Below are 23,285 nucleotides of genomic sequence, written 5' to 3' on the forward strand. Positions count from 1 at the left end.
ACTTGACAGTGGCCAAGGGTGTCCCGCGTGATGAAAGGAAAGGTGGTCCATGACATGGTCCCTGTCTTGGGGATTTCCACTGGCTCCACTTTTTCCTCCAGGCCTGAGAATCTTGGGCTTGGCTCCAGCATTTGTACTAACTTATGAACTACAGTTATCTTGCATGTCTCCTGTGATGTGGACACATTTATGAAGAGTGACAGGCACCCATGTCTCTCTGATTTTAATAGGGCAAAACTAAATCTTGCCAGCCCTTTGATGAAAGGAATTTTAATCTGTCTTCCAGTTGAGTCAGATCATAGAGACATCAGAGAAGCTACTGAAATAAAGGCATTCAAAGTGCTTTCACCAATTGCTGAGGACATGTGGAACCAAATGTACAGAAAGAGGCCTTGAAAACGTCTTAGCAATGTAGCTCTTATTATAATAATAACAAGTCTTAGCTTCTCTCTCTACTGGCTCAGCAGGATGGATCAAAGTGAGGGACAGCCCCAGCCTGCCATGGCCTCTCCCGATAGAATGGGTGTCACCTATGGGGGATGACTTCCAGAGCTCCAGATGTCCACTATGAGGCATGACTGTGCCTCAGATCCTCACTGAGAATCTCAGAGGTCGACTTGAAGTCAAATGGGGGTTTTGTCCCCTATGAAAACACAGACTTCCTGAGAATGGTGGAACATTAAGCCTGACCTGCAGACACTGTAAACTGTCTCACTGATAAAAACTGGGAAGAAACAGAGCAATGTGGGAACTGATTGGGCTGAGGAAGAAGAGCCATCTGCTCGCTCTCCCCGCCTGCTTACAAACCAAACCCACTTGCCCCAAAGGGGAGGTCTGAGGATGCCGCAACAAAACTGAGCACCCTTTGCCGTGCAGGAGGGGACCGTCCTGGGTGCTCTTGGGCTCCCCTGGATCATAGCTGTCTGTTCTTTATATGGCAGGGAGGGGACGGAGCACTCAGTAGTCATGTTTACCTGGAGACTGCTGTCAGTGAACACAGCAGGTGCACTCCGTCAGTCCCTGCGCCCGGACCCTAAGCAATCTGAAATGGTTTGGCTGTTTACTGAAATTCTCACCCTGTCTCTAAGCGAAAGTTTAAATGCTAAATGGACTGGAAAAGTGAATAGGTAATTGATTCGGAAGGAGTTATTTTCTGAAAATGGATGCCCTATTGTAACTCCCATGTGTTCCTTTCTTGGAGAGCTAGTTCTCTCTCTGCCACGGAAAGAAGTTAACCATTCAGTGCCAGTGGGCGCGGGAACACCGAGGCTGTCCCAGGGGATTCTCTCCTCCTCGGAGCTTGGCCTGCCTAGGATAGAAAGCCCCGGGGAAGGCATGACTGTGACAGGGGCTGGTTCTATAAAAAGGCAATTGAAGACTCGCATGTCTAATGCAGTGGTGGGCTGAGCACAGGGCAGAGCTTCCCACCCTGCAGCGAGTCCTGTGGCGTTGGGGATTTCAGCAGGGGAGTCATGAAGCCCCCTTCCTTGGCTGTTGAGTTTCCCTGGCTTGGCTGGTGTTTATGTCTAACAAGTGTGCTCCTTCCAAAGCCCCTGGCTCTTCCTGCCTTCCTTCTTCTTCTCTTATCTTCTCCTGGGATGGAGGAGTCAGCTTCTTTTCAAAATGTTAACCTAGAGGGTTAGGACTGCGCCCCCTAGAGGCTCTAACTGGGATACCCACAAGGTCCCTTTGACTCACATAGTTGCCCTACGTAGGGCTTCATTTCTTTTCTTTTCTTTTTTTTTGATTTCAGCATATTCTGGGGGTACAAATATTTAGGTTACGTACATTGCCCTTGCCCCACCCGAGCCAGAGCTTTAAGCGTGTCCATCCCCCAGAGGGTGCACACCGCACACCTATTACGCGTGTATATACCCATCCTGTCCTTCCCCCTCCCACCTGCCCAGCACCCGATGAATGTTACTACTATATGTGCACTTAAGTGTTGATCAGTTAATACCAATTTGCTGGTGAGTACACGTGATGCTTATTTTTCCATTCTTGGGATCCTTCACTTAGTTAGCGTGGGTTCCAGCTCAATAGACGCAGAAAAAGCATTTGACAAAATTCAACACCCTTTTATGATAAGGACACTTAACAAAATAGGTATAGACAGAGCTTACCTAAAAATGCTACAAGCCATATATGACAAACCCACAGCCAACATCATACTGAATGAGGAAAAATTGAAAGCATTCATTTCTTAAAAGCTCGTTGCTGGTGGGAAGGGGTGGAGGGGCTGGGTAAATTCACAATGAATGGGTGCACAGTACACTGTCTTGGGGATGGACTTGCTTGTAGCTTTGGCTATGCAAAGGTAATATATGTAACCAACATGTTTGTACCCCCCATAATATTCTGAAATTTAAAAATAAAAATAAAAAATAAATAAAAGCTTTCTGATAACATTTCAAAGTAGTAGATTTCACTAGATTTATGGCCCTTTTTGAAAATCTGATGTGATTACACAGGATCTGCATTTCTACTGAATGCTAACTGGATCCAGTTAACTGTCGTGAAGGGGTTAGTCTAGTCCCTGCACTTCCTGTTGTCTTAGACCTAGCCAGATTCACCCGGCCCTGTGGACAGCTGAGTTTGCCAGCCCTGCCCCACTGGATGGTGTGGAACTTCACTGGCTTCAGAGCCAGCTCAAGAGCCAGCACTAGCGGCTGCTGTGTCTATTTCCCTTGATTGATTTTCGTATTTAGAACGTGTCCCAAGGAGGAGAAAATTCCCTCAGACCTACCTTGTTGTCAGAGAATTTAATATTTGTTCGGTAAAGCTTCTGCAATAACACCAACAAGTAACCCCCCCACGTTTCTGATGTGAGTGAGAATGTGTTCAACTTAGTGCTATTATTCGTTTAATACAATGATACAGCAGAGGTAGAAATAATCAATAAAGAAAGGACATTTAATGAGATTTAGGAACATCCCAAAACATTGAAGCTCTCCTCAAGCATTTGATTATCTGGAGGCTTAATTATCTGTGTTTTCTACTTTAAATTAAAGAAAAGCCATAACTCAAAGTTACCAGCAGTTTAATGATAACACTCTTCAATTCAGGTTAATTAAAGCAGAGCCGTAATTAGAGTGTAGTGTTGTACATCACCACGCTGGCGCATAAGTATTTTCATTACAGTAAGAATTGGCTATTCAATTTCAAGATGACATAAAGGACGCCAAAATATATTTTAAGCTGGTTCATGGAGAAGAAAAAGAATTGGAGGGATATTCTGAGTATAATAAAGCACAGATAAAATATACAGATTTTCAGAGCAGTTTCTGTAATTATGCGCTGCACTAAAACAATATGCAGCCACTAATGTCTTAAAGCATGAAAAGAAATAAATTTGCTCTTCCCCTGAGCTGGCAGAGTGCCCCCTTGCAGGGTGGGATCACCAAACTGGAGAGCTTGGAGCTTTCTCTAAGGCTGGGGGAGTCATTCTATTCAAAGATACAGGAGCAGGTTATAGGGGTGACATTCAAGGTCATTCCCCAAGAGAACAGGAAGAGGGTGGAAGAGAGGTAGGAGGCTCCCCAAAGCTAGCTTTTTAAAAATTTCAAGACAAGAGATTCTCTCTCCTGTCCAGGTGAGACTCACATAGCTGCATACTTTGACTTCTCTGTAGTAGCCTTCTAGCTGCACCAAGCGTATGACCAGAAGATGCCTCTTTGTTCCAAAGCCAGAAACTAATTTGGACAGAGTACAAAATCCTACCTAACCTTTCATCTCCATGTTCTCATTTATCCTCACAACAATCCTGTGATGTCTGTGTTAATATCACGATCCCTGTTTTATAAATGAGGACACCGAGACTCAGAGGACTGAAGTAACCCTTCCCAAGACACTCGGCAGGCAAGTTACAGAATCAGGATTTCAGTGCTGGGACCTTGTACAAGTGGGAGCGGCTTGGAGTGGGTGCTGGTTGAAGGTTAGTTAGTTAAGAATCTCCTGAGGAGCTTGTTAAATGGAGAGCTAGCTAGACTCCATCGCCAGATGTTAACATCTGGGGCAAGGCCTGAGAATCTTCATTTTTATAAGCAAGACAAATGATTCTGATTCCAAATCTGAGGACCAGGAACCCTTTCCTTACTCCACCCCTCCACCCCAGTCTCCTCTTGCTTCTCACTTTGGGCCCAGTCATTGCAATGTTTCTTCTGGATTTTAGCCAAATCATAGAATTGCAGGTGGGCCACATCTTGCAAGCTCATGTTAAGATTGGAGCCTTTGTGTGAGCTTCCTTCCCATCTTTCCTTGCTCATACAAGATATTGTGCAATAAATCTGCAGGGACAGAGGAATGGATCTGTGTACGCTGCCACGCCAGGCAAACCACTGACTATTCTCCCACTGCCCATGCTTAATCCAAATCAGTGTAGGAATAAAGTGCAGGGATATTGAGCACTTTAATGCTCTCAGTTGGGTTTCCACTGGGGATTAGAAAAGCAGTTTTAGATTGGGGAGAACGGATACCTGCTAAATGCAGATAAGTACAGGGAAGCAAGGGCAGTTCAGGGTGCAACCCTCAAAAAAACATCTCTTGGCCTTGCTGGAGGTCACGGTGGATATGCCCCGTACCTTCCCCAGGGAGATCCTTTTTAAGGGCCAACATATAAGCATCTCCCATTGGTTCTGCATAGCTGGCTTGCCCCTGGGTCTGGGTAGCAGTAACATCAAGGCAAAGGAGCACTGGGATCTGAGGACAGCCTGTCACCCAGTGCCATCTGAATACTAGCAAACCATCTGCTCGCTTTCCCTCCCACTTCCCAGCTTCCCCGCAGGCTGGTGCAGAAGGTGCAGATGGTGAGCACCTAGCCTGCGGGAAGCAAGGGCAAGGCTAGGAGGCCATATTTGCTCCTAAAACGTCCTGTTTTTGAGTGGCTCCCACATTACGATGCTATGTGATGCCATAGAGTGTGAGCTGTGGCATCACAAAGGCTTGGGGTCAAACCCTCAGATAGGCCACTTGCTGCATGTGTGATTGGGCAGGACATCTGGTTTCTGTGTACCTCCTTTTAGTTACCAGTTGCCCGACCTTGGATTTGGTCCTCATTTCTGAAATTGGAATACTATTACTTATCTTTCAGGATTGGTTAATGTCCTTTCCCCTCTCACGCCTCTCCTTTTTCCTCTATGCCTCTGTCCTCTATCCTCAAATATACAAATAATATAAGCACTTAGAATGAAAGAAACACATTGCTGTATTTTAAAGACATATTCACTCTTACTCTTTAGGAAATTCTCCCATCAATCAGTCACCAGTCAATTGACCAGATGTGTAATGAACTTGGGATATTTGCGTCACTGTACCAAGCTTGATGCCACTTCTACAGGAACCTGCAGTTAGATTTCATCAGATACATGTGTAGGAAAAGATTAATAACAATACTTATGATGCCAAATAAAAGATTCAGTTTCCCTATGGTGGCTGCCTTCAGTGTTTGCAGACTGGCTAAGGGAAATAATCCCCAGTGATAAGTGCTTGGTGGGTGCTCGTGGCTGGAGTACAGAGGCTGAGAGTTATAGGGACAGCTCCCTATTGGCTGGTGGTCACAGGGTGGGGGTTGGGGTCTTGGAAGAGATGACTTTTGAGTTGTGCCTATAAGGAAGTTGGATTCAGAGAAGGAATAAAGAGGGAAGGAAGTATTCCAAGTGGAAGGGAATCGGGAGGCTAGATCCCACATACAACTCTCTCAACACGCAGATCTCTTTGAGATTTTCCAATGAGAGCAAATTGGTTTCCCCTTTAGATGGGAGAAAGAGGCCTGTCAGATTTATTTTGATATATGACACTTTTGGGAGAAAGAGTGATAGTGTTTTTATTGTGCGAACTAGCAAACAAGAGGTTGCATTCCCCTGCCCCAGGTAGGAAGCAGAGGGATGGAGGGGTGGTCGAGGAGTTGCTGGGGGAAACCACAGCTTCGGCAGTCGGGCTGCCGCAGGAACTGCATTCCAGGTTCTGAATCTCACAGCGAGCCTATTAGTCAGTCATTCATCACTTGCAAAATAGAAAAGCTTAATTGTATCAGGTTTTACAGCTCAGAGGGGATTAGGACAAAAGATGTATTTAAAATATGGTGTGTCTCTCTCTGTCCCTCTGCAGCTGATGGAGCAGTTAAAATTCAGATTTGATGCGGAGTATTTAATGCTTGGGTAACTTGGGGAACTCCGATCAGATCTTCCTCGGCTGTGCTGAAGGGCAGTTCTGTCCCCAAGCCCAAATGCAAGTATGGATGCTACCGCGCTGGTTTGAGAGTGCAGGGGGGAGTCTCTACCTTCTCATCTACCTACATGCATTCAGTGTCCCCCCAAATTCAGAAAATCACACTTACAACCCGTTTTACATGGACAGATCTTTAAAACGAAGCCATTTGATGAAATTTAAGATTGCCCGGAGAAAGCTGGGCCTCTTGCCCAATGAAAACTATAGCTAGTTTGACTTGAGTTCTGTTCATTAGTTTTTAGAGAAAGACATCTGAATTTGAACATGGAACAGAAAGAAACCAGGCAGACCTGATTATTGTATGATAGATTTCTTTAGCCTGGCTGCAGATATGAGCATTTTAAGTGAATTTATGGAGATGCTTAAGTTTCATCTTTAAAAAAATATTTTCACCCCACAGAACTGGCCCTATTCATCCACTTCTCTTGGGAGTATTGTAATTAGGGCTGAGCATCTATGGACACATATGTAAATACAATCCTGATGATTATTCCTACTATAGGGACAAAGAAAGTGACCAGTCATCCTTCTACGTGCTAACAAATAAACCAATGACCAAATAAATTCTGCCAAAATCCTTTATGAAGCTATTGCAGGCTGCAAAGGCAGTGGTGGGTCCAGAATTTTCGACAGAGGGGTCAGAGAGGGAGAAAGTCCAGTTGAAAATGGCTGGATGCTAGGGCCTTGACTCTATGTTGGGTGTGCACAGCAAAAACAGTTTTTCCTTTCATTTTATATTTCTGATTAATAATAACAGAAATGCTCTCTAAAAATGCATGTTCATCCTTTAGGCAAATGCTAATCGTCTATGTCAAAGAATGTAACTGTTTTTAAAGCCGAGTGTCTTAGGTGTGCTAGTGGAGATTGCGTGTGCGTGCGTGGGTTTGCGTGAGTGAGGGTGAGAATATTCTAAAGCCTTCCCACTGCGCCCTATGAAAGCATCATAGAGAAATGGGATCTCAATAGCATCTCCATGAACATTTTAAATTGCTTCTATTTTCTTGGTGCTGAGCCTTGCAAATCCTAATGGTTCAAAGTTTCTTTAACTAGATGTTTCCATTTTGAGAACTTAATCGAAGCTCCTGAGTGTGAATCTTTTCCATTCTGGCTGCTTGATCCTAAACCCTTGTTACCCCACGTGCAGTGTTTACATCCAAATCTGCTTCATGGCCAGCCTGACATCCCCAGGGGCCCCCAGGTTAGCTGAAGAGGAGCTGGTGCTGCTAGCAGGGTCAGGTTTGGGGAACACAACGACAGCTGCATCTTCCATCCTCACCCACCTGAACTTGTGGGGTGAGCCATCTTCAACTGCACCAGACCTCCTCTGTGCATGCTTCTCCTGAGCATATTAGAAGGTGCAAACGCTATGACAGGTTTCCATGCTTAATTCACACCAGCAAGTAATCTTTCCAGTCAAGGGGGCTGATTTAATGGCAAGAACAATTTATTTCCCTCTGGGTCGGTAGAAACAGTTGGACTCTAATTCTTAAGAGCCTTTGTTCAGGAACATCTGGGTTGAAACTACTGTAGCTAACAGACGATGTTGGCAGTAAAAAAAAAGAAAAAAGAAAAAAAAAAGGCTTTGTATAATGTCATTGTCAAATTTGGTAGACCTCTACTTAATAATTATCAGGAAAGCAATCTAACTTGTTATTACAACAGTTTTATTGCAGATTGCTGGTTTAAGACCTTTGTGTGACAAGTGGCATTTTTTCTTGAAAAAAGAAGTCATTTCTATTCCCCTGTAATTATTTTTGCAAACAGTGACAACTTCCTGCCTTGGACATATTGGGACATTTTATTTTAGAAACCAAGAATTAAATTCTTGCTAGCTTATGGCTGATTTTACCCCATTTATCACATTGAGAAGGCTTTCTTGCACCCTAGTTCACCCACCCTGCTCCCTGATCCCACACCATCCTGTTGTATACAGTGAGAAACTGTAGGTTGTGTAAAAGCTGCAGAAGAACTGCAAGGATTAGATGGCTAGTGCTCATTGTGTTGTACCTCCCCAAAATAGTATGGAATGATGCAAGTAAATATTTAATCATAGGACATCAATTCCGGACAGTCTGATATCGCATATTCTTGGGAGTGTATTCTTGTAACAGGATCTCTGGAAGGTCCCAAGGATAAATTGCTGTCTGTATCTCAGAATTGGATTTGCATCTTGGCATAGCGATTTGAAAGCAAAAATTAGATTCCCAGAGTGTATCGCTACTATTATTTCCTTCTACATCCTTCCTTTCCCATCTGTCTGCTCCTAACAAGACAAGTTAAGAAGCATCCTGTTTCTGGATCCTGTGCTCACTTCCAAACCTTGTCTGCCTAGACTTGCCTCGTTTGCCGCTTTATGTCTTCGCCACCACTCCAGCAACTCACAGGATTCTGTCCCCTCTTCATTCATGCATTTATTGATTCGACCTTTACCCAAAACTTACTCTTCGAACTTTGCAAAATGCCAGTGAGGCAGAGCCTGCGTCTTATACTGGAGAAGTCCGGTCTAGAGAGGAAAGACAGACAGACAGTGACCACCACACCAGCTCCCTGCTGTGTGCTCGCCTGGCTCTGCTCCTTCCCACTGGGCCCCCTGTAGAGGCTGCACCTCTGCTGCAGCCTTAAGCCCGGGGCCCTGACATGGGCCCACTCTCTGGCAGGATCTAACAAAAAAGTGGAGTCATAGTTCTGCTGCCGGTGCAAATTGGGGTTTATGATTCAAGATTTGTATTCCGCCAATATCCAGGGGATGTTAGAGCAAAGATTCAAAACTTAGATGTCTGTAGGAAGCAGGGAGTTAGCAACAAAGAATGAAGAGTGAGGAGGTCTGAGACAATAGGGAGTGGTGGGGACTGTGGCACATTGGAGAACACATGTCCCATCCAGGGAGGTAAGTGCTTCGCAGCTCCAGTCCCTTTTAGCCACAAGGAATGTGCTGCCAGTGTGGCCGTATCTGAGTTTTCTAGGAAAGATGAAAAGCCAGTCTTTATACAAAATCACCTGTTGCTATCTATTTCTAGTTTTTTTAAAAACCCTGCACTGCCTAAGCAGATAGTGTCTGCACACTGGGCTGTGACCACCATCATTTCTTCTGTTCTGATGAGAAGCATCTGTGCAGCACGCTGCATTGAGACTCGATTTCCACTTTTGGCTTTTCTACATGAAAGTCATTTGACCTTGAGTCCAGCGCTTTCCCCTGTTTGGACCTTCATTTGTCAGCTGTGTAAGAAGGCCGGGATCAGCTAATCTTGAAGGGCAAATCTTGAAGTCTGCAAATCTGTGGTGTGGCACTGTTTGCATATATTCTCTCTGTTCACATCACTCTGTCCTCCTCCTGTCCTTTGGCCAGTGAGCAACAACTTGTTTTGGGTCAAAGGGCTTGTTCAAAGGAGGCTTGCATAAGGCAGTGTAGACTCATTTTAGGTATGGATTTGAAAGTTATGAAGTTAATGGACTTAAAGCTAGGAGAGGACTCAGATCTGCTGGTTCACTGCCTGTAAGGTTAAGTAATGTGCACAAGGCCACATAGCTTTTATGGACTTTCCTGCATTAGGAAGCTCCTTTCTTTTTATATCCAGTTGGTAAATGGTGCTGTAATAGCTAGTGAGACATAATTCACCATTGCTATGAACCATTTCTTTTCTTCTTACCAGTAGGATTAGGTCCATAAAAGCAATTAAGATCTTTGATCCCATGTACTACCAGAATCCCAAACTGGAATGGTTGTTGCTCATAAGATATCAGCAAATTAACCTTTGCACAATCGATGCTATGTTAAGATCAGACTTCTTGGGTTTTTTTGTGTTTTTTTTTTTTTTGGCATTTAGCTACTATTTACATTAGAAAATGGTTACTTTAATGTGGTAATTTGGTTCAATAAACATGCATAAGCTATTCGATTTTTAAAACTATTTTAGCTCCAGAAGTAACAGCGCCGTAATGGTGCATGTTAGCAGTGCTGTATAGCAGTGGCCCCCAACCTTTTTGGTACCAAGGACTGGTTTCATGGAAGACAATTTTTCCATAGATTGGGAGGGGGAGGAGGTGGAGCTCAGGTAGTGTTGCCAGCAATGGGGAGTGGCTGTAAATACAGATGAAGCTTCCTTCACTTGCTCACCGCTCACCCTTGATTGCTTCTCTGTTGCTAATCTCATGTCTAAATTTAAAGCATAACTCAGTGGCCCCCAACCTTTTTGGCACCAGGAACCGGTTTCATGGAAGACAATTTTTCCATGAATGGGGGTGGGGAAGGGGGGAGGTGGAGCTGAGGGGGAGGCAGAGGTGATGAGGGGGTAGGCGGAGCTTGGGATCCAGTTCCTAACAGGTCACAGACCGGTACCAGTCCTTGGGGCTTGGGCATTGGGGGCTGCAGCTCTGTGGGACATAAATTAAGAAGGACATTTTTCCAGCTGTAGTTGGATACGTGTGCTCGTGTTTCAGCAAGCTGCATAATCAGCACAAAGACCAGGTCATTAGAGTCTGCTGGCAGGGATCAGAAAACCTGCAAGGCACCAGGAGAGCCCAGATATGCCTGGGTGGAAGTGGCCCTTTGAAATCTGTCAGCCGAGGGCAATGCCGGGGGGCCACCCTCTTGCAGGAATGTGCAATTGATTGCACTCCCCCTGGAGAGCAGGAGTCCTTCATCAGCACCTTCCTTGCAAGCAACACGTCCCCATGTCCAGCACGTCGGATTCAGTTGCTTCTCTATTTAAAACCTAACCCTCCCATTGCACTTAGAATAAGCGGCAGACTCCTCGCTGTGCCAAGCAAAGTCCTCATGATCCTGCTCCCACTTCACCCTCTCACCTCATCACTGTCGCTCTTGACTTTGCTCACTCAGCTCCAGCCTTGCTGGCTTTATTGCTGGTCCTCGAACACCCAGAGTTCCTTCCTGCCATGGGGCCCTTGCATTTGCTGTTTCTACTTCCTAGAAAGCCTTTCTCATATCTTCACGCTGCCTGCCCCTTCTCAGCATGCTCTGGTGCTCCCTGCATGCTCGGGGTGGTCCTCCTGAACCATTGCAGGCGACGCTCCCCTTCCCAGTTACTCTTGATCCCCCCAGCTTGTTTTATTCTCTGCATAGTACTTGTTAGCATCTGGAAATTTATTATTTATTCACTTTTATATTTGCTTACTGCTTATCTCTCCCAATACAAAATAGGCTTCACTGGAGATGAAGATGTTGTATATCCTGGCAGGTATCGGCTAGAGACCTAAGACAAATTACATGGACTTTCTGAGGCTTAATTTCATCACCTGTGAAATAGAGATAGCAATGGAAGTCTGAAAAACTGGGGTAATATCTTCCTTTTAGGCATATTGTGGGGGATTAAATGGAACCACCAGGAAAGACTCCCCATTGCCCCAACACCTCATCGCTCTTATAATGCTGGAGCTAAATAACCATCAACTTACTTTTCAATCTATTAGCCAACCAATGTTTTATTATTCAAAACATCCTTAAAACATAAATGATAATGTTCATTGTAGAAACTTATAATACATAATGCATGTAATTTTTTTCTTATTTATGTGAGCTTCAATTTTCTATGAGCATATAAATGTATATTTTCATCTACTTGTACACATTATTTACATGTTCGTATCTTTTTATATAATGTTGTCTGTTGATCTTATATCTTGAAATAGTCTTCAAAGTCATCTTGAATGCTGTCTAATATCACATTGCACTGTACTTTATTTAACCATTGCCTCATTATTGGATATTTAGGTTGCTTTCAATTTTTCTACTCTGTATAAATAACACTGTCCTGGCCATATTTATGCATGGATATATTACTGCACCATTGATTATTTTCTTAGAATTGAAATCCAGCAAGTGGAAACCATTTGTTTATTGAGCTTCTGTGTATCAGTGGGCTCACTTTACTGTGCACCATGGGAGAGTCCCAAACAAGTCCAAAACTCTTAAAGAAGTTGCTCTGGCTGAGGAGATAGAGTTTAGACACATGAAACAATAGGAAGCCACCCTAGCCAGTATATAGTGGACCGAGGGCTAAATGATTTGGTTGCAGACAAGATGCTGGGGGAGTTCTGAGAATAGAAAATCAGAGGGCAGCAATAGGTGGGGAAGAGTGACTGCACAGAGGATTAGATTTGACACGGTCTGGGAGGATGGGTCGGGAGGAGGGGAGAAGACATTGGGTCTGGGGGACTGCACGAGGGAAGGCACAGACAAGCCAGCCTTGAAGCAGTCTGGTCTGCAGTCGACAGCACTGAGCAGATGAGGTGAGATGGCCTGGATGGAGCCAGGAGTGACAATGCCATAGTCGTGTGCTTGGCACTTACATAGAGGCTAAGTATTATTACCATCATTCCAAGCACACAGGGGTCTGCTCAGAACAACAATATGAGCCATTTGTACAAAAGACGGAAATGGAATCCAAATAACAGGTCCAGCTGGTCCAAATCTGTCCCTCCCCCTGTAGTTAACGTTTTACTACCCGACCGAGTGACTAATGAATCTGGCCCAGTCCAAATCCCCAGGCACAAATCTCTGCTTGGGGTCTGTGTCTAGACATCCAGGCCTGAGTGCAATTTGCACTTTGAACATCCAGCGCCTTATCACTTGCGAGAAATCAGGTTTAATAGGGAAGATGGGGAGGTGTCGCTCCCACCCTCTCCCTTTGGCATGGTGACGATGGAACGAGGATCCCCTCGGATAATGACTGCATTAGGAGACTGAAAAGTCATAACAGTGTTTGTTATGTGTCTCGGGTTGTTCAGAAGCACTGACCGGGAGGCTTCTCCATCTCGTTGCAGGCTGTGTTTTGTGAAGCTCAAGCTCCTAATGATAGCCATTGAGTACAAGTCTGCCAACCGAGAGAGCCGGTAAGTGTGCTGTGTCCCAGTGGCCGGCTGACATTTGTGGTGGTGAGAGTGCACTCTGGGAACATTCGGTCCACTCTGCTTTCTTGTGCATTATTTATTTGCTTGGAGCTCAACGCAGCACCTCTCTGACCCTAGGGTACATTTCAAGGCATGCTCCACCAGACACTGCCGCTTCTACCCCAGACCAGCCTGGCACCCCAAGCCCCACTGTGCCTTCAGAGAGTGCTTCTCCAGGGGGGGAGGGACGAGCCCCCCCCAAATATCTCCACCTGATCATGCCAACCTGGACTTTTCACCTTCTAAGTGTATACCTGGGGACAGATCATGTCCTAAAACCCCTTTTTAATGCTGTGAGCAAAAAGCAGGTGGACTCTGGCCTCCTTTATGGCAGGTATGGGGTACAGCCATGAGGGGAGACACCAGCTCTCTTGATAGCCAAATTACAAGCAGCCTATTGTGTACCATATGTGCTTCTCCCGGTGCAACCGAAATCCAGGTGGCAGAATATCAGCTTCATGTAAATGAGCCAGGAGAGCAGGGCTCAGAGGCGGGAGCTCTCTTTATTTATTTATTTTGCACTTAATTATGTGCAAATCAGACCGATGAGGGACTGACTAGGTCTGGTTGAAACAGATAACACCCCAGTCGATATATGAGTTAGCCCTGGAAAACGGAAGCATCGTGCTAGCAAGAAATTTTGTTGATGGGATACCGTATACATTGCAGGTAAAATAGAGATGATTTTTGCTCCATGATTCTTATCAGTAGTTTTGGAAGAGAGAGGGCTCGTTGAGAGGTGCTTGAGCTTTTGCTCTCTGAAATGACACCCATATCATCTGTTCCTCCTATAGTACATTTTTTGTTCCTGCAGATGCCCAAGTGTAGAGTGCAACACATGCCTTGATAACTGAGCAGAGTGCAGGGCAAGACTAGAAGGTTCCTGTTAATCATCATTTAAGGAGTTTTCATTATCTGGATGAAAGACCCGATAAAGCCAGACATCCAAATGTACCGTCTGTGTCTCTAACAAAAAACCAAAACGAAACACTGGATTGTAAGCAAGTCAATCCAATGTTTTCTGTTACCTTAACCACAAGATCAGATTGGTCTCAAAGTCAATCTGATCAAATGTTAAGCTATTTTGAAAATCCAAATCAACCAACAGGAGGAAAAAAATGGTAGATTTAGTGGCCACATGTACAACATGCCTGTAGCAATTAACAAATCAATATACAAATGAACATTTTTTTCCATGTTGGCAAAGTGAAGAATATTATTTGCAAAAAAACACAAAAAACTTGAGAGTCCTGATTATCTGCTGTTCGACAGAGGATATGGAATTTTCCAGGATTACTGTTTGCCCTGTGTTTGCCAATACCCACCTGTACCTGTGTGTGGGGATTGTGTATCCTGGGTTTTTGCAAATGATATGCTTCGTGTTGCCAAGACAGTAAATCTTTGTGTACCTCAGTGCTCTCCCTTTATCACTTTTGTGCCTCTTTCAAAAAAAGTGTCATGATGTGGGTGACACTGATGCTGAATATTGTTTTTTGACCATTTTTGGAATAATTTCATGGCAGCAGACTGCCACCCTGAACCTTGACTAGTTATTTCTCACCTGCTGCCTTTTGGTCCCTAGAAGGGAGAACAAAAGGCTGTTAATGGCTCAGTGTGAATTCGCTGTCACCTTTCTTAAGAAAAGGAACTCAGAGCTCTCCCTGAAGACAACAGTCTTTTCTCTGATGGACTCTTCCATTGATTCGACTGAGGTGTTTTCAACAAAGCCATATTTATAGATATAGATAGTTTTTAGTTTGTTTTTCCCAGAAAAACAGCGAAAAGGACTTGTTTGGCTTTGTTTTGGCTTTGCGTGTGCAGTTGCCAGTTTTAATCCTCCAAGGTGGCTTGGTCTCAGTGTGGAAGCACATTGGTTCTTGTGGAAAAAGGTGTGTTTGAGGGAATGTGGATCATACCTCTGAGGAGACACAGGACTTATCAAACACAGTGGCCATGTTAAAAATAAACGCATTTTGGATCCTTCCCGAGATAACCATTTTAATTTTTTTCTTTGTTTAAAAATTTCCCGTTTCTTTCCCTCTCACATTTTCTAACTGGTCGGGTGTTAGAATTCCGAGAACCTGCTTCTCCTTCCCACCCTCTTGCCTTTGACCTGTGACCTGTGTTTAACCACCTCCTCTGTTGTTGGTTCCGCCCCATGAGACCGTTTTCACGCTTTGCTGGAAAACCTTGTTTTCACATGCATCCTTCAAATGATTTGAAACAAAGGTTTTAATTCCTTCTTTCCTTCTCGTGTCAATTTATTATCAAATTGTTTGATTTTAAATTCTTTTCTTGTCGTTTTGCAGAAGCCGAAAGCGGTATGCACTCTTCGTTAACTTTCCTTCCAACCTCCACCCTCTATCTTCACTCCTAACCACAGGACTAACCATTTGCCAAGAACTCAAGAAGAGAGAGATTATATATCTATATATATATATATATAATCTCATCCCCTGGTCTAATATATATTTTATATATGTGTGTATTTATATATATATATATATATCTGAGTATATATCTATATATACACCCCTCTCCAACTAGAGTCCATAAACCAAAAGTAGCCTGTTGCTGTTCGTGTTTGACTTGTCGATTCTTTTGGATGACGCACTAACTTCTTTGCAGGAAACCTAAAAAAAAAAAAAAAAAAAAAAAAGGAAAGGCACAATCCTGTTTTCCATCATGGTACAAATGATGGGGACAAACACTATTCAAGTTGAAAGGAGGATGCTTCTTCTCCAGCCCTCTGTGTCTGTTTCTGTATTGTCCTGGTGTGTCTCGGTGTCCACCGGACTCTGGCACCGTCCTGTCTGTGTTCCACATCCACATGCCCGGCGGCCTCCTCTTCCTCCAGTTTGTAGAGCGGAGTTCTTGTCCTTTTATCCACAAAACGGAGACCAAGCCCTTAACACTTCTCATTTTAGCGATGACATTTTGAGTGTTTCATTTCGTGAGCGGTGTCCAGTAAAGACTTAGAACACTGCTACTAAATTGCCAGATTATCACATGTGATTTACTGAATGAGTACTATTTGTTGAGACAAACTCATGGCTTTTTCCCCTTAGTGTGTTTGGGCATATTTCTTAATATAAAGTATCTCGACTCTCACCATGTGACTTCACCCTGTTTCGCTGCTGTTTTATGTTGCATAATGCATGACTCAATCCTCATCCATGGCGTTATTTAAAAATACTTTTTGGGTTAATAATTCCAGCACAGCTTTTCAATAATGTGTTCTCTAAGACAGCATTGTTGAAAACACACTACTTAGATGCCTACTTGTTCGTCTTTTCAAGAGTCACTTTTCTCCGTGGGATTGTAATCACTGTCCCGTGTTTGTGTCTGTGTTTGTAACTGTGTGTGTGTATGTGTGTGTGTGTGTGTGTGTGTTTGTATGAACCTCTCTCGAAAGTCAGATTCCTCTGTGATTTGTTTTTAGTAGATCTGTATAAATAGAGGTGGCTTCCTGTCAGTTTGGTATTATTGATATGATCCAACTGCAAGAAGTTACTGCAACAGTTTGCATCTCCAAAGGTCCACAGTGGTTGCACCTCTGCTGTTGGCTTTTGGCCTTTGAGTCCTTTTATCTTGTGGTGAAGGCATGTTGCAATGTAGGCATGATTTGTCCTAAAGTATACCAGAAAGTGACTTGGCTTGCTCCCAGAAACAAATATCCAGCATTATCCTCCCTGGGTCAACTTTCTCTTCCCAACCCCATGTGGCTAATATTTTTCATAGGTGCCAAACGTATTTTAAATTGCCATTTCTAAAATTATTGAAATGGAGTAAGGCTAAACAAGTCCTTGCCAGTATCATTGGTGGACCACAGTGGCATCGTTTGAGTCTAACCAACTGGGAGCAACCTTTATCATGCTGTCTGTGTGTAAGTCGACTGGGCTTAAGTGTATTGAAACATGGAATACGCAACTGTGTCTCCTACATATATCCGAAAGTAAAAGTGTGTGTGTCTAGTTGTGTGGGACTCCAAGTATCTCAAAGCCCAGAAGAAATGAAAAGTTCCAGAAAGGTGATAAAATTTGAGATGTGGGGTTTCTCTGAGCTGTGTATGCCCTAAGACAGCCCACAAACTACAGTGCAGTTGTAGTTTCCAAGAGGTGACACTGTTGGTTCAAATTCCCAGCTGAAAGTAATTGTATATGAACTTGTGTGATCCAAGAAGCCTCTTCCCAGTGGCATGATTCATCTGGGCATAGCATGAATTGGAGTCCGAGATGGTTCTTACTTGCTTGCTCTAGTCAATGAAGTCCCATTAGCTTGCTAGACACAAATATAATTACCTTGTTATCCAGTACAATCGATGTTTTCACATGAGTTGTGATTTTTTTTTTTTTAATTGCCTGGGAAATGGTACACTACACCTACCAAAAATGGAGAGGGGGAGGAGAGATATATACATCTACCCTATTCATCCATAATGGATAAAAGTTTCCTTTAAAAATATATTTCAGTTTAGTTGCCAGTCATTGGTTGTCTCCGAAAACAGGAATGATTGAGGAGGAGATCACTCGATCCTTTCCAGTTGTTATTACAAAGGGAATAAATCATTATCCCCCCACCCCCGCCAAGCCCCAGGCTTCCAACCTGGCCAGAGTTTGGTGAGAGACACTCAATGAAATGTGACGTGGGCCGGAGACCCGGTGCTCCTCTCATGGGTGAACCTGAGAGAGACATTTCCCTGTTGGACTGAACTGTGCTACAGTTCCACGCAGATGTGTCTTATGTTTGGGAACACATATTTCAGTTCTAAGTGAGCTGTGTTTTCAACACTGAAACCAATTGTTCCAACTCCCCAAGTGGCACACTGTTTATATATTTGTATATCCGCATATCCATACTTAATGCCTCGGGGAGATTGCTAGCACATTGGCCAACCCCGCCAAAAAGGTGTGGTCAAGCCTTTGCTCGGCCTGCCTGATGAGCATTGCAGCTTGGTCTTTGAAAGAAAGCTGTGACTTCCTTTCCCCTTATTTGTTTGGGAAAGGAATATTTTTCTGACTGAGGCTAATGACTTATGCTTTTTATTCATTCAACAGTTAGTTGAAAAGCACCTGTTGCATTCAGGGCTCTAGGCTTGCTGCCGTGAGAAACTCAAAAGTAAATAGAAAGCGATCATGTTTTTCACCCCCTACTCAACTGTGGGCTCCCTACAGAAAATATGTATTTGCTCCATATAGTGGGTTAGTAAATAAATCTAGTCTAGATTTAGAAGTATTCTAAGAGCAAAAAAGAAAAAAAAAGAGAGAGAGAGCAAGTGTCCTTGGGGAAGAGACCACACCAACCCTCTGCTTCTAGCTGCCACTGGATGTTTTCCGTTGAAATCAGTAAGGTCATGAAAGACAGAGGATAATTTATGTGTTCCTTGAAACGAGGGAAAGTCCACCTCTGCCAAGAAGATGTCCTTGTTGGAATTCTGCTAATGGATATATGGACTTTTTTTCTTGGAGATTTTCTTGATTCTTCACATGACGCATCTTGAAGCCTATCTCTGATAAGCCAGTGAATTAGACAAAGTTGGAGCCAAAGCACTAATTTGAAGTGGCGCACAGGGAGGGCGACTTTTGGCAGTCATAAGCACAAAACAAACTTGACATTGGATATTCTCCTAAAAAGATCAAAGATCTTTGGACAAATTTATGTATTCCCTTTAGGGGGTCAATAACAATTTCTAAGGGTAGCAGGCATTTTGCAGGAATGAAAGGGAAAAAAAAAAGCTACTCGCGTCTAGAATCCTTATCTTTTTATATTTTCAAGAAGAGGAGGATTAACATTTTATTTAAACTTTCTAGATTTGGAATGTGGACAGAAGACAGTGCCTAATACATTGTCAAATACTACATTGTCAATACTACAAAAACAGTAATGTATTTCCTTAAAGAATTTTTGAAACTCTACTCTTACAGAGGGAATATTGTATGTCACAGCACCTTGGACTCAGGGGCATGTGCTTCTTTTCCAAACCCTTAAATATGTGAGCCGAATCTAGCACAATGGGCATCTTTATGCATCTAGATTTCTTTCTTTCATTATTCTCAAGGGGCGGGTTCATACTTTCCATCCCCACCCAGAAGTCTGCCTTAGCTTTAGCTCAGTATCTGCAAATGTTGCTCTCATGCACCTCACGTGGAGATGATTTAAACCTCTAACCCCTGTCCACAGAGACAAGAGGGCATCCTGAAATCTGTGAGGTCATTGGAGATGCTTTCGGTTTCTTCCACAATCAGCCAGATACAAGATTTAAGGAACAAGACATGCTCTACTGTCAGAGAGAAGTCAGTCCAAATGAGCCCATCTTCAGATGTTGTGCAGGGGTAGAATGTCTTGGATATTGCAGACAGTGAAAAGGTCTTTAGATGCCAGTAGGGTACCTGCTGGGTCATGTTAGCACCAAGGACAAAATGGAGAGCTGCAGTGCTGTGAAAGTTTAATGACCTCTCATTTAGTTTTATAATCACTTAGCTCACCTTTAGTAACAACCACGTGTTTGAAGCCTATTACGTGCCAGTCACCCAGCACATAGTGTGCACGTTAATTCTCTTACGAACACTGTGAGCTAGTGAATATTCACCCCATCTTACAGATTAGGAGACTGAGGCTTAGCTTCAGTCACATGCCCAAAGCCAGGACCCAAACTGATGAGGCCTGACTCACGTGCCTGAGCGCTTAACCAACATCAGCAGCAAACCTGAGATCTGAACACAAATGTGCCTTATGTCAGTGCCCCAGATCTTTCCTCTCCACCACACTAACTTGTCTAAAGCAAGCTCAAAGGCTGTAATAAATTATCCCAACCTGCACTCACGAGATTGTCAATTCCAAATTTTCATTGGAGGCCAATTCTTGTTCACTGTTGATAAAGAACAGTAGCCATGAAAAGAAACTCTTCAGTGATGGGAACCTTGCTTTCAGTGTATTTCACAGGGACACAGTGGGTTCAATCGCTGCAGTGTAATTAATGAGGCGTGTCACGTGGAAAAAGAAAACAGGGTTCCGTGTGAAGCTTGTTTTGTGCATATATGTCAGCGAGATGTTGATGTGGGGCAAAGTGAATTCTGTTGTTCCAATCACAATAGGATTTTTTTCCCCACTCCAAAGTTTTTCTTACATTCTTAAGTGAATACGTATCAAAATGTAGACTTTTTAGCTCCTTTAGGTTCCGGAAGTGCATGGGAGTTTTCATGTATGTCCTTATACATTACTCTGAAGTGTGCAGAGTTCACCCCAAAGCTTCATCTCATGATTGGCAAGGTACTTTGATAAGAAGTGCTGTGTTCTATTCCATGGGGCCAGCTAAAAAAAAAAAATTCCCTCATACTTTTGTTGAAAATGAAATAAATTTTGGCTTTTTTTTTTTTTCAAGAATAAAAATAGTAACAGCCAACATTTATTAAACCTTCTATACATTATCTCACTTACCTCCCTGAAAGAAAGGTAATTATCATCATTATCCCCTTCTTGTAGGTAATGGAATTGAGTTCTAGGGAGGTTTAGTCACTTGCCCAAAGTCAGACAGCTACTAAGTGGCAGTACTAGAATTTGGACCCAATTTTTGATTGCAGAGCCAGGGCCTATAAGATCTGCCTTGCAGGAAGGGAGGTAAGAAAATGTGCAAAATCACGGATTCTGCCTTTCTAAAATGCCATATTGAATTGGCTTTGAAAAATAAATCCATTTAACCTGTGTAAGCTCTGACCCTTTTCCCTTATAACTGTGTGAAGTCAGAGGGCTCGTGACCCCAACTCAAAGGGCTGGCAGTGGGGTAATTAGGAGGCGCCTGTACGATGCCGCTGCTATTGCAAGTTATGCTGTTAGAACAGACTGCTCTCTCTGGCTTGGAAGGAATCTCCCTGCTGCCTGTGGTTGTAGGGAAGGACAGTCAAATCTCCGTAGCCTCTTGCTAGTATGTAGTGTTAATAATAGAGATGGCACAGGTTTGCTTTCCTTCTGTCAGGTCTTGTTATAGGTAATGGTGGCTGCCCTTGTGACCACAATTATTTTGCAATAATGATCTGCTCCGAGTTCTCCCAACAGAACAAAAGTTCACCTGGGTCCTTCCTGTATTACCACAGACATATCGTCCGTGGACCACAGCACTTTTCAAGAATGGTTTTACCAGTGGAAAAAGATTATATGTTAATTACCATCCCCCATTTTGGCCATTTTGAGCAGCTGATGACTTCTGTTAGACTGCTTGCAAATATCTGTTACCTTACACACCAGCTTTTCAGATCAGAGGATAATCCTCTGTTGTATCTCTTGCTTCATTTAGAGTCTCTAAATTCAGTATCCATTAAGCCCAAAGCCTCATCTTCGTCTCTGTGTAAGACATTCCTGGATTCTGCTTTTGATCTGCAGAAAATTAACCTTGTTTGTTTCATCCATTTATTAGGTTAGGATACATTTATCTCTTCAGTCAGTCCAAACACAACTTGGTCAGCGAATCTATTTAGACCACTTTGAAATAGGACAGTGTATATTTAGGTTCCTACTTCCCTTCAGCACAAGTTTTCTTTAGGGGTAATTTGCATTTGTTTTCTAACTACAATTTGCCTCAATTAGGACATACATGCTAGCCACACATCTTATTCAAACACCCCATACGTTTTTATAAACAGCAGACTGGAATCATTAAGAACGTCCAACCGCTGACATTTTTCTTTTGCACTGTTTGGGTAGATCCAACTTTTCCTACATAGGCTGTGCATGGAGTCTACTTCCATGTCCTTATCAATGTCATGAAGATGTTTGGTTTGTTTCCGCATTGGTTCTGGGTGTCTTGTACCATTCCCCGTGGTAACATGTGGTGTGTATACATGTACGTTTCTGTATATATATAGGGGTCCCATTAATGCTCTGTCATCTAATGGAAAATTGATGTGGCATTAGCTTCATTAGGCCAAAAATGCTTCAGTGTTGGCTGTCCATAGAAGTTTCCAAAGGGATTCATCATGACAGACTTTGCTTCGAATTAGACAGCCATGATGGCAGCTAAACTGCCCCATTATATAAACCCAGGTCCTAAAACCTAGATTTGCTTTGATTTTCTCCACTGGGAGTGTGCCCACCTGGGAATTAACCAGTACAGCTTAATGTTTTGGGGCAGTGGACATCAGACTCTGGACGAAATCTTTGGGGAAAGCATTAGACTAGTGGGCCCCCTATAAAAACAACAGTAACATGTAGCCTTCAAGGTTTTATCCAGAACATGACCTCACAAATTTGTCTTCTTTGTTTGTTTTTGTTCACTGAGCAGTATATTAATTAATCCCGGAAACCATCTTAAGATCCAAGAAGGTACTTTAGGATTTTTCATCGCAAGTGATGCCAAAGAAGTTAAGAGGTAAGAGTTTATTTTCATCTGGCTTTCTTTCTGGCCAAGCCGTAGACATCTTGACCTCCTGAAAGTGGGCATGATTCCAAACGTACAGGGCTCTAACCCCGAAGCTTCTTGACATATCTATGGGGATCAAATGATGCAGAGTTTTAGGAAAAAGAGATTGTGCTTTCAAATGCTTCCGTGGATTCCTTTCACAGAGACAACTCCACATCTCTGAATTGAAACAATAAAATTTTAGAAATAGGAGGCTTAGTTACCTCCTCCTTCATTTTATGAGGGAAAAAACTAAGGCTCCTAGAGCTGAGTGATTTGCTCAAGGTCATCTGATTCTTGATGACCCAGAACAGCATAACAAAGCAACTGGCTCCTTGGTCAGTGCTCTTTACTTAATGTTATCTGGACAACTGTACTTGAGAATTGGCTGTTTTCTACTGTAAGTGCAAAATGGAATTTCAAAAGGTTTGGATAGGGTGGGCACGGTGGCTCATGCTTGTAATCCTAGCACTTTGGGAGGATGAGGCAGGAGGATACCCTGAGGCCAGGAGTTTAAGACCAGCCTGAGCAACAGAGCAAGACGCTACCTCTACAAAAAAGAGAAACTAGGTGTATAGCTACTCAAGGGGCCTAGGCAGGAGGATAGCTTGAGCCCAGGAGTTGGAGGTTACAGTGAGCTATGATGACACCACTGCACTCTAGCCTGGGAGACAGAACAAGACCGTGTATCCAAAAAAAAAAAAAGGTTTGGATTAATTTCAAATGAAACTATCTGTGGCCGTCTAGGTAAGTGGCTGAAGTT

At 43.3% G+C, this 23,285-nt stretch overlaps 1 protein-coding gene across 27 annotated transcripts in view; it reads left to right on the plus strand.

Moving 5' to 3' along the window:
• The window catches only part of KCNMA1 (potassium calcium-activated channel subfamily M alpha 1), a 722,512-nt gene that overhangs the window by 558,944 nt on the left and 140,283 nt on the right, over nucleotides 1-23,285 (plus strand). For 14 of the 27 annotated variants that reach the window (XM_076010108.1, XM_020280455.2, XM_020280466.2 and 11 more), the window contains exons 16-17: nucleotides 13,006-13,074; nucleotides 22,406-22,492. In XM_076010108.1, coding sequence (XP_075866223.1) covers nucleotides 13,006-13,074; nucleotides 22,406-22,492 — 156 coding nt within the window. Of the gene's footprint in view, nucleotides 1-13,005; nucleotides 13,075-15,440; nucleotides 15,453-22,405; nucleotides 22,493-23,285 lie in introns of all 27 variants that reach the window. The other 13 variants (XM_076010104.1, XM_076010105.1, XM_020280457.2 and 10 more) reach the window with 1 other exon arrangement.

This window comes from Microcebus murinus, chromosome 14 (genome assembly GCF_040939455.1).
Source record: "Microcebus murinus isolate Inina chromosome 14, M.murinus_Inina_mat1.0, whole genome shotgun sequence".
In the NCBI taxonomy this organism is placed as follows: domain Eukaryota; kingdom Metazoa; phylum Chordata; class Mammalia; order Primates; family Cheirogaleidae; genus Microcebus; species Microcebus murinus.